This window comes from Wyeomyia smithii, chromosome 1 (genome assembly GCF_029784165.1).
Source record: "Wyeomyia smithii strain HCP4-BCI-WySm-NY-G18 chromosome 1, ASM2978416v1, whole genome shotgun sequence".
Taxonomy (NCBI): domain Eukaryota; kingdom Metazoa; phylum Arthropoda; class Insecta; order Diptera; family Culicidae; genus Wyeomyia; species Wyeomyia smithii.
Genome location: NC_073694.1, coordinates 154,732,947 through 154,749,780, shown reverse-complemented (window position 1 = coordinate 154,749,780; position 16,834 = coordinate 154,732,947). Strand labels below are relative to the sequence as shown.

The 16,834-nt window shown below is 39.2% G+C and overlaps 1 protein-coding gene across 4 annotated transcripts in view; it reads left to right on the top strand.

The window, feature by feature from the left end:
* LOC129718471 (uncharacterized) overlaps positions 1-16,834 on the top strand; it is a 391,795-nt gene that overhangs the window by 291,348 nt on the left and 83,613 nt on the right. For 2 of the 4 annotated variants that reach the window (XM_055669258.1, XM_055669259.1), the window contains one exon: positions 5,104-5,142. The exons of 1 other annotated variant lie outside the window; for it this stretch is intronic. In XM_055669258.1, the coding sequence (XP_055525233.1) occupies positions 5,141-5,142 (2 nt within the window). In that variant the 5' untranslated portion in view covers positions 5,104-5,140. Of the gene's footprint in view, positions 1-4,362; positions 4,382-5,103; positions 5,143-16,834 lie in introns of those variants that run through there. One more of the 4 variants, XM_055669260.1, reaches the window with a different exon arrangement.

Genomic DNA, 16,834 nt, shown 5'->3' with positions numbered 1-16,834 from the left:
ATCGTAGCAACAAAAAATGTTTCTTAAAACCTCGGAATTTCATTAGTGCAACAAATGATCACAATTTATTATTTTGTTATGTTTCAATTGTTGCTTGGGCTACTATGTTAAACTTTTTTCGGTGAAGATCACGTTATTTTAAGCAACTTTGTAGAAAAATACTTTTTGTAGCTCAACCAACTCAAGTTGAATAGGAGCAATTTTGCCCAGGGTGGCTCTAAAAATAGTTTTTTGCTCCATTTCTCTTAATTCAAATTTCTCTTTCTCTGAATAACTTTTTCTACAAGCATCGCAGCGCCTTACGATTTTCGGAAGAGTTTTTCCCAGGAAAATTTCCTGCAAATATCATGTATCGATATATTTTTAAGAGCCAACTAGACATCTCTAGAGAATAAGTTTTGAAAAAGTGGATTTTCCCATACAAAATCGTATGGATTATTTGAAAATCGGGCGCAAATATTTAGTTTCACCGATCGATCTGCAAATTCACACAGTTGTTGTAGGACCCATAAGGAACACGAAAAGTGCATGGGAGCTTACATTCATTATGTTAACATGATAATTTTTTTTTTCAGATTTCGAATATTTCCTATGAAAACCAAAATTTTCCAGTCGGTTTCAAACGCTTGGTCGCAGGTGGTCGCAGCAAGACTTTTTTGAATTCATTGGTAGTAGTTAGTAGTCTTTTTTTCACCCATAAAATCATATTACCACACATTTTTCTGAAAGCCCCATCAATAACGTTTTTCAAAAATATAATACACTCAATAGTTATTCTGTTATTATGTGCGAAAAGTTTTTTTTATATTTTACTTTTTTTCGAAGAAAAAGTGCATTTTTCACCATTTTTCATTTTCATATCTCGATATCTCTGGTATAGTACTTGCTACAGTCTTAAAGTTTGGAACTTTTCTTAGTTAGAGTGTCTACTTTCTATAAAAAATATAGAGAAATAGATCGGCGACAGTCACTTTTCCGATTCTTATCCGCCTCAAATCCTTTAGTGCACTGATACGCACTGCGAGCCGTTTACCAAACCAGGGTCTATGGTTGAGAAGTAACCTTAAATTTTTTTGAACAACATTCATTCATTTGGCTTATTTAGAGATAGCAACCTTTGAATAGAGCGTATTTCGATAAGGAAACGGTAATAACTCTTTGCCCGTAACAGATATCGTTGAAGTTTAGCCATGATAAGGCCCTTTAAAGCTCTAAAAGTCATCTGTGTATTACTTTACTGAAAACTTTGAGCTAAGAAAAGCTGACTTTTAAGCGCCTTTAAGCAAAATTGCTCTAATTCAGCAAATTCAAGAGCTACAAAAAAGTTATCTTTTGCAATGTAGCTTAAAACAAAGTGATTTACAACTTTTTTGGGAGCCATATAACATTTTCCCACAACGAAATTTTTTTGCTGTTTTATTTTAATGATTTTAGACCAGCAACTTCTCCATAAAGAGTATTGCTCCATAAAGAGTATGGCTCTTAAATCACAACATTTTATCGAAACCTGCATTCTAGCCTTAATTGTGTTGTACCACTGCGCAGTGGAATCTGTTTTGGAAGGACTATCTTAAATGTACATCACCATAACACCCAAAACCATTAAAAATGGCCTGCTGGAGTAATTTTATCAACTTCGAACTGATAATTGTAGGATTTTGTTCAAATATTTATAAAATTCTTCAGTTTCGGAACATACCCTTGGAATACCGGATTTCCAGAAATGAATAAAAAACTCTTTTGGAGCACCTCGGACGCTGATTCAAAAGTAAATAGTAAATCTGTTTGTGTTAGAACTATCTATGTTGGATGAAAACTGCAAAAGATACAAGAACTTTTTTTTGTGGGTACCCGGGTACACCAATGGGCACGTAAAGGTATTTTTTTTGTATCATGTGCTCGATAAAGAAAAACGACGAACTTGGATGAAATCTTGAGTGAGTTGATTATTTTTCAATATTCAAGTAGGTATTTGTTTTCCCATTGAAAGCGTTGAAGTAAAAATAAGAATGGTTTGCTTTGCCTGGAGCCAATACAGATCATTACTCAGAACTAAAGGGTTTACGGGATTTTACTCCAACTCTTTTTCATTTTATTAATCAATCCAATTCAACTCAATTATTTTGCTTATCATGGAAAACCGATGAATTTCGTTCGAATTTACAGGATATCTAAGTTTTTAACACTGCAACCATTACCTTGACATGTGCTTCAAACGATACCACAATTTGTGCAGCATCATGTTCCGAATCAGAATAGAACCTAATCGAACTCTCCACTTTGATTCGTTCCCCTGGTTACCCAGGGCAGGACAGGGCAGGACCGGCTGGTGGTTACGATGACGGCAATTAAAATCATTACTTTTCATCCGTTCATCCGAGATGACGATAGAAATCGTCCGGACAGAGTAGGGTGCTTACCAAGGGTGGCTAGGAAGAAACAAAGGTGGCTTACAGATTATTCGCTGTATCGGAATATTTAACAGCCATTTTGGCGACAGGCACTGATTTGGGATGGTTTGGTTTTCGTATGGATTTTGGTTCGATGGAGAAAGCAACGACAAGGGAGGGAGGTTAGATGCGGTTGGAAGCAGAGGCAGGACCGATGCTACTAAAATGAGGTTCATTTAGGGGTAACCGGAAAACAAATGTGCTCTACATGTAGTGGAAAGGATAGAACATGAAACAGAACCGAAGTTTTTGGTCGGAGCTGGTTTCGACGATTGGCCCCATTGGAAGGGGTACGGTATCGTACATGCCAGAGTATAATTACCCAGTGGCTTTCAATGTGTAATTAAAAAAACCTTCGGTTTTTCTGATCGACGTATATCTGTTCATGGAATTTGATTCCTGATTGAATTTGTGTTCGTATTTATTTCCATTTAGTTTATGAATCAATACTTGGAAAAGAGAAAACTACATTGAATGTGTTGTGGGTTAATTACATTGCTTCACCAATCAATTATGAAATCATTTTCTCAACTTCAGCCAACGTTGCATTTAACCCCTTTAGTTGGCACTTTCATTAAACCCCCGGTCGAGGAACTAGCACCTTACAGGGCTTCAATTAATTGCGAATACTCGTGTTTCTGCTCTTTTCGGTTATGGGGCTTCCTATGGTAGTGCATTTTCTCATTTCGTATCGAGCCATCGCTGGTTGCGGTTGACGGAACAGAACAAAACCAAAATTATGCCCTTTCACCTCAGACGATTATATGGCTTCTGACGTCGGTGACTTTCTTTGTACGGGAAAGAGGGTGGATACTTTTGCGAGTCGAATTCAATGTCCTTTTTATGTGACTATAAAAAGCCGACTTATGTTCCGTGCGAAAAATGGTTAATAACTTGTTTACTGTCACATGTGTCGTAAAACGCTTGAACTAGTACTAGAAATGTTGCTGAGAGATAGTAATTACGGTTCTATTTGAGTTTACCAAGATTGTTACAAAAGTATAACAGCTTGCTACGCTCTAAAGATTTTTGAGGGATTGGCAATCATTCGTTTGTATAAAATCTCTTACTGCTTCGATATCAGTATTTTATTCATAATGTTTAGGGATCCACTAAGAAAAATACGTTCATCAAATCAACGTAAAAACATTAGTAGAATTTTAGTAGCTCGAACATCATATCCACTGATTCACATCTGGAAAACTCAATAGCCTGAAAAAATTCCCACAAATTCAACGAACAGATTTTTTTGAGTGCATACTTTCGAATCCAATCGGAGACGTCCACGATGACGGCAGACCCGTCTATGTTTCAATCAACTAAAAACGCAAAGTGAGGCAAGCTTTAGTGTACGCTCCGTTCACCCCAATTAGACTGTGACGATATCAGCAACGGCGAAGCAAGCTCCGAAAACCACACGAGAATCATTCTATAATTCATCCGCTTCATTTGGTTTATTTTTGCTGCTACGGTGGACAGTGTGCTTGCTTGCGAAGAAAAATGGCAGAAAGTTTCCAGGGATTTAAAAACTAACCCTTACTAACAATATTAGACCGAAGAAACTCCCTTGTGGTACATTGTGATTATTTATTTCATTTACCGTAACTTTTAAACCCACTATCCAGTAAAGTCAGACCAGTGGGAATGAAAAGGCAAGCACAGAATACGTCATCATTACTATTTCGAAAGTAGAGACACATTGTCTACCGCCAGTCATGCAGTTAGCGGCGAGTGATTTGTATGTGGCTGTGAGTGTGCGCGCGCTCGGTGGAATATCGTGCTGTTGCCCTGGGTTTAGTCGCGTTCTCGGGTCACAGTGCCGAGATCGGTGATGTTCCCAGGCGGGTATTTTGCCACCAAACCAGATCAAAAATTGTCTCCCGATGGAAGGCTGCAGTTGTTCGGCGTTGATGTGATGAAGAAGGAAAGAGGTATAAAACAACCAGAAATTTAACTACACATAAACCGAAATAGGATTGTCAACATCAACTGATTGCTCACCCCCACTCGCTGTTTCGCTTCTATTCTCGCTGTTAGATGCAAGGCTTCTGTTTTGCACCGCACGATATGGACGTTCGCGCGCGAAAAGCGTGTGATACTTTTTATAGCGTGTGATACTTTTTATAGCGGGTATTTGCACAATTGTTTTCACCGTTTCATGGTTTCATTTGATTTTGTCCTGCACAGCTTGGAGTGTTTCCTGGTGCTAGCCACTTGAAACGAAATAGGCAGATAAACGATGGAACATGTATTTGTAATTAATGCTTTTAGCAATAGGTTGCTAGGAAAAAGTATCCGAAAACGATAGTCACGAAAACTATACTGAAATGGCTTATGCAGTGTTATTTAATATGGCCATAAAATGACGATAATTAACCAAATCCAGCAAAACTGTGGATTCGCCTAATCTACAAAATCTGGAAAATCAGTAAATCCGCGGAACCTGCAAAAATCATCTGATTGAAGCCCGGAATTTTCTTCGATTATGTTCAAAAGTGTTCAAGGCTCTGCTGTCACTGAATATCAAATCAATTTTGTTTGACAGCTCAACTATTATTCTGCACGTTCTTCAGATCCAAATCATCTAATCGAACTACCCTTTGTCATAAAACTAATCAATGCTTCGTTTTCTCTTTTCCATCTCCAATTCCAGAACTTGATTATGCACAGCAGCTGAAGCGGAGATAAAAATGTAAGTTTTCCAAAGCTTATTAATATTCATCGATATCCACTTTACATCTTATGATCTCGCCGTGCAAGATTAAACTTTTGCTGTCTCCTTGCCCGACTGATGCAATCTTCCGATCTGCCGGCTGTTCTGTTCGGTGTGCTGCAATAGGTTGATTCATAAGATGAAAGTTTGGAAAGTAAATAACTAGCAAAAAAAAAAAGAGAAAGATTTGTCGTAGAAGTGGAAAACAGTTTGATTTCGTCTTCAACCTAGCTAAGGTGACTTGGGGCAGCAAGAATATGAAAGTATTTCCTTCTATTGGAGGAGACCCCGTCACTTGAGCTGCCGAGCAAACAAGTCTAAAGTGTGGGGTTTTTGCCCCAGCTGCTCCCGGGAGTAAATATGTGACCATCCCTTTGTCCTCCGGACGGCGAGGATTACGTTCAGTGCACGTGAATTTTCAATCAGTTCTTTCATTTGCTTAGTTTGGATGGACACATTACCCCGACCGGCTCTCTTCACCGCTGGCGGCCAGATTCCATCGAGTTTAGTTACATTGTCATAGTTTCGTCGTATCGGGAGGTGGAATGGGGGCCAATGGTGGAGTGGTGGAAATGCCGGCTTTATTGACTTATTTTTGTTCGCTTAAGTTATTTCAAAACTATTGATAAACAGGTCAATTGTGAGGCTGCTGGTGTTGCAATCATATTGACACGGACACAGTCTCTTCTAAATCGGGATTAGAACGATATCTTCAGGGCCCGAAAAGTTATTTTGAATTTATAATCGCCAGGTGATAATGACACTGTTAACCGTCCCTTTAAATTGGAAAATATTTGCTTCATTTTCGAACACATTTTGAGTCAACACAAAAACTGCTTGAATGCTCTTGCATTTAATTTGACAGCTGGAGCGCTCGGAGAGGAAAGAAATGATTTCCATTTGAAAGTGAAGGCTAACAGCAACATTATCAACTGACGATTGTCAATTGGTCCTGACACAAATAAAAGAGATTCCTAAGGCTGTTCGCACCTACGCAAATTCTCATATGCAATTGTGTGAAAACAAAAGAAAAAATATTCTCTCTCTTCACTTTCGCTAGCGAAAACCAAACCAATACCAACAGAGTCGTTAGAGCAAATGGAACATGACATTGGATACTGGCGGAGACAGGGGATCACTCCTATGTATTTTTGTACCGCATGAAATCCATTGTGTTATAAACTTTCATAAAAATATCGTTTTCTAAAAAGAACCAAAAAAAATTGAGAATTTCACCAGAACCCAAATTTTACTGAGTCAGCTGACTTGCTTTACCGTCTAAAGTAAACCATTTTATGATTGTAATAAATTCAGCCGATGCGCTCACCAAATATATTCATTTTGTCGCAACAGCAATCTGTCGAGGTCGCTAGAGGCAACTGCTCCTGTCAGGGATTGTTCCATCACACCCAATATATCACTCTTGGTGTCAAGCTTCGTCGCTGGGTTGAATGTTTATCGGACCATCAATCTGCTCGCACAGGCTGTGCGGAGCAGCCATTTTGGTAGAAGCGACGGTTCCAGTGATTTCGCTTCCTTTCGTACAATTTTAGCCTGTATGCATGTAGTAGTTTTAAATCTCTCAAAAATGATTGAAATAAATATAGGTCATGGTGTTTTAGTGGAAATTCGAAAGTAGTAATGTTGAAATGAATTTTATGGGTCATATCATGATGACGGATAGCATTCAGGATCACCATCTAAAGATCGCTTTTCAATAGGGAAACTGGAAAAACCATTTGAAGTCGTCCGTTGGAAGCAATTTGACGGAAATTAAAAACCGGAACTTTGACCTACAACATTCGTTTTTGAATCCAATTTGAACATAAAGTGAAAATATTATTAAACAAATTTTCAATATTCGTTTTCTCAAAAACTGTAATTTCGACATACTTTTAAGAGTTCCTCCTATAGCAAACTGATTTTCAAGAGTCCTGCGTTTTGCAGCAATCCGTTTTGAAAAAAAATATTAGCAAGTTTTGTCGCTATGTCAACCTTCAAAATTACCAGCGAAGTGAAATAAAAAGCCTTGGTGCTACATTCCGATTCGGAACTTGACCTTCTTTTTTTATTATTTCATAGAAACGCTGCTGATTGTTTTTCTCTTCCAAGAGTTCCGAATACTATAGGAAAAGACTGAATGATTCAAACACGATAGTATTTATTGTATCCAAGTTCACTTGCAATCAACGGTACCGTGCTGGATCGAAACCCGTACAGTATCGAAATCCGTACACCTTGACGTTTTTCTTCAATTTTAAGCATTATAAAAATGAAAATTCATATGATAGTTACATGTACATGTCCGTTGAGCTGTTGGCCTTCTGTTAAATTAAACTATGCGTCAGTAGGCCATGAAATAAAAATAATAAAAATAAAAAATCAATCGTGTATCGGTTTCAGTTGTCATTTCGTTGTATCGTTAGAGAATTTACTAAGAAAACGTTCTTCAGTTGAAAACGTTTTTCAAGTGAGATATACGTGTTTTACTCTGTGAATCTTCTTGAAAATGATGGAAAAGGTAAGTCTTCGTCATTTTCGAGCTGTATTTTGTCTGGTGAATAGTGCAAATTGTATTTATTCAACAAAAACTGTGCCGTACGGATTTTGATCCTTGTTAATTGCTTGAATCGAAATCCGTACAGCGTGTGTATCATGCATATATTGTTGAGCTTTCTTCTTGTTTTCAGCATATAATGGAAGAAAACAAGTATAAATATACGGCAAACAATTTCGAAGGAGCTGTGACTGAGGTGCGCTAGGGAAAGTCGTACTGGGAAGCTTCGAAAGGTTCCGGCGTTCCGGTTGCTACAATAAGGGGTGCCGCAACGAAACGCTACGAAAATTGCACTATTTCAGCTGATATAAGAATTAGAAAACCGTGTGAAACTTTAGGAACAAATTGATCCTCAAAATATATTTATTCGTAATATTAAAGATGAATTATAAATAAAAGAAGTTCATTTATGTACTTCTATATCTATACGGATTTTGATTTATTTCTGTATGGACTCTAATCCAGTCTATATCGTGTGTGTGCGGATTTCGATTCAAAAGTGTACGGGTTTTGATTCAGACAAAAAACTGTGTACGGATTTCGATTCAAAACATGTTCTATTTAAACATGATTTTTTCGAGTTTTAGAGTGATTTTAATCATTTTGCTTGAAAATAGTGATAAAATATAAGTAGACCTATAAGTAAACATGTCAGTTTAAAGCAATATGTGATTTCTTGATTTTATGTTGACCGTCGATGATTATCATGTGCTTAGGTGTACGGATTTCGGTCCAGCACGGTACCGCGAGAATCTTTGAGATTTTATCGCCAGTGATACAAAATTATGAATCCAAATGAACGTGTTATTGCGTTTAGCTTTTTGCTTACCGGAGCAAATAGGTATCATCAATGCTTACGGAAATGGTAGCATGGTGAATTAGCATGTGATATTTGAAACCACTAAGAATCATCGCGGTATATCACGGTGGAAGCACGACGTGGAGTAACCGAATTACGCCTGCAAGCAACTAACATTTGAGAGAATCGCTGAGATCGTTCGAGTGGAATCGTATACGGTTCTTTCGTGAAACACTCGCCCATATGTTGCTCGCTCCCCCTAAAGCAGGCAAAACTGAAACAAAATCATCAAAGAAAGCTACCATATATTTCTTTGCTATAAGTTGTCTCTTGCATGCGTGAGATGTGTAGCTTTTAATAGCGATGGTTTGCTGGGATTGAAAGCTTATGAATAGCAAGTTCAGAAATGATACCCGAATGATTGTTATGCGATAAGATTTTTTCCATCCTTGGTCGTACCTCGAGACCAATTGGGAGATTCAGCGAAGTGAAATACAATCCATAAAAAGTACAAACTCTTCCCTTCGAAGTAATTGTTAGTGCGAGGTAATCAAGATCACATAGAAGGATTTTGAAACGGGTCATGGTCAAAGATCTTTGAAACCAGTCAAACCATTCCGAGTAGAAAAAAAAATGTTTGCGCCGTTTGAGTTGAGCTTTTCAGCGACAAATTGTTTCATGACCAAACTTACCTATACCTCTTCTCCTTGTATGGACTTACTGCTACCAGATTCATCAATCTATTGTGGTCCAGATGTCTGCTGTATCCCGCACTTCTATTTTTAGCAATACCGCCATTGAGAAGTGGCATGCTTATTATTTATCCGTGCTTGTATGATATATGACTTAACCCTTCCTTTTGACACGTTTACTGCTCTACTATACTGCCGTTCCTAGCATAGTTGTCCCATGTTCTACACAAACCTTATGCACGCTGGGACAACTATGCTTGGAACGGCAGTATACCAAACCTTGTTTCTGCCTTTTTACTCCCTGGAAAAGTTTTCTTGTGCAGCGTTCTGACCAGTATCATTGATAAGAGGGAATTATTCTGTCGAGCAGAAGTCACATCATGGGATTATAGAATTTAGCGTGAACAAAGAATAAGCGGTAGGGGAGCCTGATAATAAACCTATGCTTAAGTCTTTTTTTATCTTGAATGGCCTGATTTACTTAACAAAGCGGACTCTTTGAGCTACTGTAACCGCCTACGTAGCTCCCCCTCGCAGCCACAAATTCGCAGAGTTCTTAGTAGAATCAGGCTATTCAGTGTCAAAGGAATTCAAGCATGTGGTTTTGCTCAGGCCCCTAGTCATTAGACTTCGCTCCAGACTCGAAAAACTCTGGGTTTAAACCTTCGACAAGTTCATTTGTTTCGTAGTCCCGCTCGAAAGAGACAATAGGATAGCCCTGCAGTTGTCTTACTAAAATTGGCCATACTAAAGTTAATTTAACGTCTTAGTTAATTAAATAGAAAGGTCAAGCTCCAACAGCAGAATAAGCGAAGCTAAAAGCAAAGCCTTGGTGCTACATTCCGATTCTGAACTTGACCTTCTCTTTGTTATACACAGACTTCGCAGCAAACCGTTTGGTGTACAGGACAATTGCGGGGCTAGCGCTACGATCCTACTGACAGTAACTGTCTCTCCCGAGCCGAGACTCGAACCTACGACGACTGGCTTGTTCGGCCAGCATCGTACCTCGAGACCAGCTGGGAGATATCTCTTCTTTTAATACATTTGGCAAAAGAAACATTTGGAGTAATTTTGTTCACTTAAAATTGTGGACTGAAACTGTTCGCTCCTCTGCCATTCGTGCCACGTAACAAGTTGATCATGGAGCACATACACGAACAATTTGCCTTCTAGAGAATGCGAATTTCGTGCCGACATGTAGGCTGCAGGATCTTAGCTGCCTACGTACATATAACGTAAATGATTCTGTTTGCGATTACTATCCGTCTTCTCACAACTCGTCTAACATCGTTGTCACATGTTATGGCGGTAGTACAACAACTATATCGCACGCTAGCCTGGAGGGCTAATAGCGATCTCGATCAACTAGATTAGTTAAGAGAATTCGTCATCGATATTGTTTTGGCACATTTTGCATGTTGTAGGAAAAGTACAACGATACACCGTGCCCCAGTGCTGAGTCAAGAAAATTTCCAGCTCGAAAAAATCCTCAACCTAATCGGGAATCGAACCCGATATCACAACCGTGTGGGAGAGCTAGCCGACCGACATCGCTAACCACAGAACCACGGGGACTACATAACATGTAAAGGTACTAAGATACATGAATTCATCGGATACGCTGAAGGTATTCCTGTTAATCACAATCTCCCAACACTCGACGAACCTCCCATTGCGTACCAGGCACCGTGTACTTCGTTATGGTAGACGTGATAAATCAAATTCTCGCTGCTTTTTTCTCGAAAGGTGCGAATGGGATAAATCAATGTTGAATAGCAAGTTTGAGACACCATCAACTTATTGAAAGCAGTGCAACGTCACAACAAGGTAATTAATTCATAGGCTTCGTAGAGGTTATTACAAAATACTTTGGGATGGCGGAGGCAATCTATGCCAGCTAGGAAAGTTGTACTAGTATAAGAAAGAGAGATGCTCGAGAGAATCCAATATTCGCCTCCCACGGATGGCGATCATGGACGGTGATGAACTCGAAGTGATAGATGAGTTCGTATACTTGGGATCTCTGGTAACCGCCGACATTAACACAAGTAAGGAGATTTAACGACGTATTCAAGCTGAAAATCTAGCCTACTTTGGCCTTCGCAGGACGCTTCCACCCAGGAGCATACGTTGTTGCTCGAGTTCTCTATGGACCTGCCAGTAGTTCTCTATGGTCTTGAAACCGCAAGGCTGCTCATGGAGGACATACGCGTACTGGCCGTATTTAAACGGAAAGTGTTGCGGACAATATTTAGTGGTGTACAACCCAAAATCGGAGACTGCGCGGGCGTATGAATCACGAGCTGCAGGCATTACTTGGAGGAATTTTCATTTTGCACCTAACGAAGGTCGGGAGGCTGTGATGGGACGGACATGAGACGAATCGGTTCTCCTCAAGGACTCCACCGGCACCAGAAACAGAGGGGCTCAGCGTGCTACGTGGCTTGACCTTGATGAGGCGGATCTACGAGTGTCGAGTCATCTTGGAAATCGGCGACGAGGACCAAGAAGAGTGGAGAAATATCCATAAAAAGAGTGGAGAAATATCCATCGACCTTAGAAACCAGTGTTTAGTTGGTAGCACAGAACGGAAGGTCAACTTCAGGTATATGATCGAACAGAAAGTGCACACAAAAAGGACTGAAAAATGACAATTGAATTTTCTGTGCTCTCGGGCAATATTTATTTGTCGTGTACGTTTATGCCGCTTTGCCAGTGGTATAATGTGGCATAATTTATTCGATGTTTTGAATTGACGGTTATTTCAACAGTTTAACCCGTTTAATACAATCTATTACGTTCGATGCAAAAACGTTTTGGGTAAAATTCGCAATTATTCACATTTGTGGAGTTTGTCATATTACAATAGTGTAACGAAGGTATCGTAATCGACAAATGTTGATTTGAAACACGAACAACAATCAATGTTATTGAAAAATCGTGCGTTTTAAAACGTTAATGTTGCAATTCTTCCATTTACAATTGTACCATGTGTCATAGACGGCTATTTTTGAAAATTGTTAAAGTTTAAAATGCAGCTCGTGAGTTTTTTTTTTTAATTAAAGAAAGTACTTTGAGTTTTTAAAAATCATGGCACAGATGGATTTTTTAACGCAAATTTTCCGAATATTTATAATAAATGAATCACATTTTTATTCGAAAATGAAATTTATAAACTATTTTCATCCTCTTATAAGATTATATTAAATGTTTTGCCGATTGAATCTAGTCCATTCTGGAGAATATAGATTTTCTACTCATTGATGTGACATGCGACATGCGATTTAAATAAAAATAAGCTGAAAGAGGTTAATTAAAATCAGGTTAGCTTCTAGAGCAACGAATAATGCGATTGTAAGAGGTAATGGTTTCATTGTGCAGTCTTTTTTTTTTTTAAATCTGATAAAAATATAATCGTGATTCGAAAAAATGCGCTCGAGCAGGCAGAAATCAGTAAAAATCTGCACACATTTTGAGAAACTCATAGAAAAAAAAAATGAAGTTAACCTTCCCGCATAATCAATAACCATAAAACGTGCCTAACAACTAGTTCGGGATATAGTTTCGACTGTATGGGGTATCGTTAAACCATATGGATTATCATCCGTTTATGGTTATTGATTATGCGGGATGGAGATTGGAAAATACCGCACATACCTGCTATTCAAAACAAATCATCGTTTTGCTGACAAATCTGGTATCTTTGCTGACAACCGAAAGTGACAACCTTACAGAACACTAAAAAAGGATCGAAATGCGTCGTAACCTGAGAATACTCCGAAGTAATCAATGTCATTTTTTTCGAGTAATCAAAGGTAACCATCAACAATCAATGACAAATAAACTCAAGTACGAGTAGTAAAAATTTATTTTATCATTTATCCACTTTTCGGGTTTCTTGCATGCATTTGAATGTCGTTCCATTTTGACATAAGAGCGCTTTTTAGATGGATGAGGGCCCAACTAACAAACCCCCGACTAAGGAGCAACTGGTAAGCGAATCACCATTGTATATCAATAGTGCCTTACCTCTAGCGTTCGTTCATATATGGAAACATTCGTATAATAGATAACGCGCTCAGGGGAGAGGTGGAGGAAAGGTATCCAGCGAAGTGTTACACTGCATAAGACCACCATGCAAATTTGCGTTACTTAGTTGATGGGGGTTTTGAAAATTGCCAAATTTCACGTTGCGTAATATACGAATATTCTTTAAGAGGACTCTAAACGAGATGGTAATTAGAGACTTGAAACAAAAGATGCGACTCTCACTTTATGTAACTCGTGTTAATAATCTGATTATTTTCACAGTTAAAAGGAGTAGATTACTGAAAAACAATAAAGGAACAGTTCTACAATCATCTATGCCAGTATCTGAGTCAGCTGTTTTGAAGAATGCTAGGGGCAAGACACTGCGTAACCCAATAGGTGATTAGTATTGTGAGTTTCACTGAAACTTGTTCGCCGCGCTATAAACCGCAACTCTGAAACCAAATGCCCTTCTTGGTTGCAGAGTCGATTTTATTTTCTTTGGGACACTAAACAACAGCCAAAATTAAATCTACCTGCTTTGGCAACCCTTTCCAAAATCAAAACAAACTTCGATTCTGGCAGCACACTGAAGGCGACAGCAGGGGTGCCAGGTTTACAGATTAATCTAACATAAATTGATATCATAATGCTTGAAACAGCAACCACAAAGTGAGTATATGATGCGATAGATTTTCCTCTGGTGATTAGTAATCCTTTCTAGTCTCCACTGTCTCCAGCAGTGATTTCTTCGAAGATTTTCCCGATACTTTAACAATGAAGGTTGATGCAAATTAAAACAGCATACATCTGGCAACTCAGCGCGGCCTTTGATTCAAGCGCGGTGTTTGGATTAGACCGCGTTCAGTTTTGGGCAAATCTCTTAATAATCCCAACAAAAAGAAACAACCGGTGTCATCTTGCAACCTGGATAGCTCAACCCAACGCGTGAAAGTCCTTCACTAGTTGGACTACGAATTTAGTGCAACGAGCAAAATTCGATTGTATTCATTGTTACTAAGTGTTTATCGTTGCATTTTCAGACACTCCTCTAGTTACATCAAAATCTTTTTCATCAAATCTTTGAATCTTCAAATCTTTGAATCTTTCTCATCAAATCTTTGAACTCATATTATCGTTGTTGTGATGTTGGTGTATAGAAACATAGTAAAACGGTATGTCAAAAGTACAACCGGCTATATTGCAAAAAAATGCCAAAGACTAAAGTTGTTTATTAAAACAACCGATGACCAAAATTCATCGCATCTTATAATATACTATTTCGATGCATACAAATTATAAATCTGGTAAAGCTACATACCTTGCTACTGATATTCATTCATTTTAGAAGCAATTCACAACTTGAAACACATGAATTTGCGATTTTCATTTGCTTAGTTAGTAAGAATCTATTAACAAGTAGAAAAAGTTATTTGCTGTCGCTTGGTGATGCCTCGTCTTCAACCGTACAAAATAAAAAAAACGCTTCCCCGCTCGTGCCTACTTGTTGATCGAACCGTTTCACCATGTCCTATACGCTATGGTTGGGAAGTTAATGTGATAAATAAATGATAGATATTAATATCTATATCAACCATTACCGAAATATTTTTCATGAAATAAAGTTGTCAAGCCCCTAGAAATAATGTGTTTTCCTTCTTACAGATGCTTAGCAGGGTTAACCTGTAGTGTTTTCGCCGACAGATTTATACCAGTGTGTTTGATTGATTTCGATAAAAGTAGTATAAGAGCTGTGCGTGTGCTGGTTCGTGAAGAGTGTGACATTGCAAGAATCGAGTTTCCAATTATCATTCCATTTCGTTTGTCCGGGTTTACGCCAATTTCTCTATTGCTCATGGTAGGGTAATTGCTGCGTACTTCCATACTAAGACCGCGATGCCTAGTCTCGCGGACGTGTTGGATGTGGCTGACAAGAAATCACATTTCTAAATTTAGCTGTTCAGACGTACGTATACTGTATTTGTCGTAGAATTGTCCATTCTTTCATATCGATTGCGCTCGGTTCCTCCTGCTAGCAGATACTTGGTCTTCAACGTTATCACCTTCAATCCAATTTCACGTTTCAGCTTATGTGCTGTTCAGTACCCACCTGGTACGTCCTTCCGACAAAGTGCAAGTCGTCAGCGAAGCAGATGAACTGACTGGATTTATTGGAGATCGTTATTCATAATACCTTCAAGCACAACATTGAACAGGGGGCAAGAAAGACCGTCGCCCTGTCGACGTACCCAAAATCTTCACACAGCACTGTAAACCATCCATCGTGGCCTTGATCAATCTTGTTGGTTTCAGGCAGAAACCTTTTTCGTCAATAATTTTCAATAGCTCCATAGCGCCCTCGAAAATGACTTCAGCACTCTGCAGGTTGCGTCGAGAATCGTAGCTGTAGCTGTTCTATATCCCAGATCCTGACCATTGGTTCTTACAGGAAACTATTTTTTACAGTTGATTTGTTGTTTTTGTGTAGCTTGATTTTATCCTTAAATACACCGATCGTGGGGGTCGGTATGTATCTTTCATTCGTTGTGCTAATGCAGTCGTTTTTTCTACCGTATTGACCCATTCAGGTATTCACCGTAGTGCTGCGGTCACCTGTTGATCACCTCACATTCATGCGTTTAGATTCCTCAAAGGCGACCTACGAACCCTACGCAGACAGCAGAGCTGGCGAACTGCAGCCACCGTGGCTTGGGACTGTTTGGTAAAGTAGGGTTGAGAACGATACAGTCGCTCATTCTCTCACACTCAAGCTCTTGCAGGCGGCACTTTTTTCCTGGAAAAAAACGGTTTTCTGTCTTCGATTCTGTTTGTATCGCATCTCGTTTTGATGGGTCCTATAATACAGCATCAATTTTCACGCTTTATTGTTCTCGTCTAAAATCATCGGATACTCCTCGTAGAAACAACTGCAGCCCAGTAGTCCTCTAGAGGGGCTTCTAGGAGCTGTTTGTCTCGTATTCGGAATCGCTGCCTAAAGGTTTCGCGCATAGTAAGTTGGGGTGCTCAGAAGCGACGTTTGCAACGTTTTTCTGGCTGGCGTACTCCTTGGTTTTGCGGTCGATATCGTCTTACTTACTTTACGTTTGCGGCGATAGACGGATTATCGATCCAGTGCCGGATCCATAATACATCGTTATGTCACTCGTTGTAGAGCTTGTATCCTCCAGTCGCCTATTACGCAGACACCCTTGTCGACAGTACATATCCAACGAGTGTGAGGTCTACTGGATTTCTGGTAAATATAATTTCTGCTGATCATTAGCTACATGCCCAGCCCACTGCAGCCTTCCGTGTTTCATCCACCGATTTGTATGCATGGTACACTTCATGGTTAATGCGGCTGCGTCAACACCCATTATCTAGTTTGTCGCCAAAGATTGAACGCAAGATTCTACCCTCAAAAAACACCAAGAGCTCGCCGTTCAGCCTCTTTCAGTGTCCATGCTTCATGGCCACAGATGGAATCAGCGTTTTATAGAGTGCTAGTTTTGTACTGGTTTGCAGGCTGGGAGACCTCAGTTGGATACACAATCCGTAGAAAGTCCTATTTGCTGCCGCTAACCACCTTTT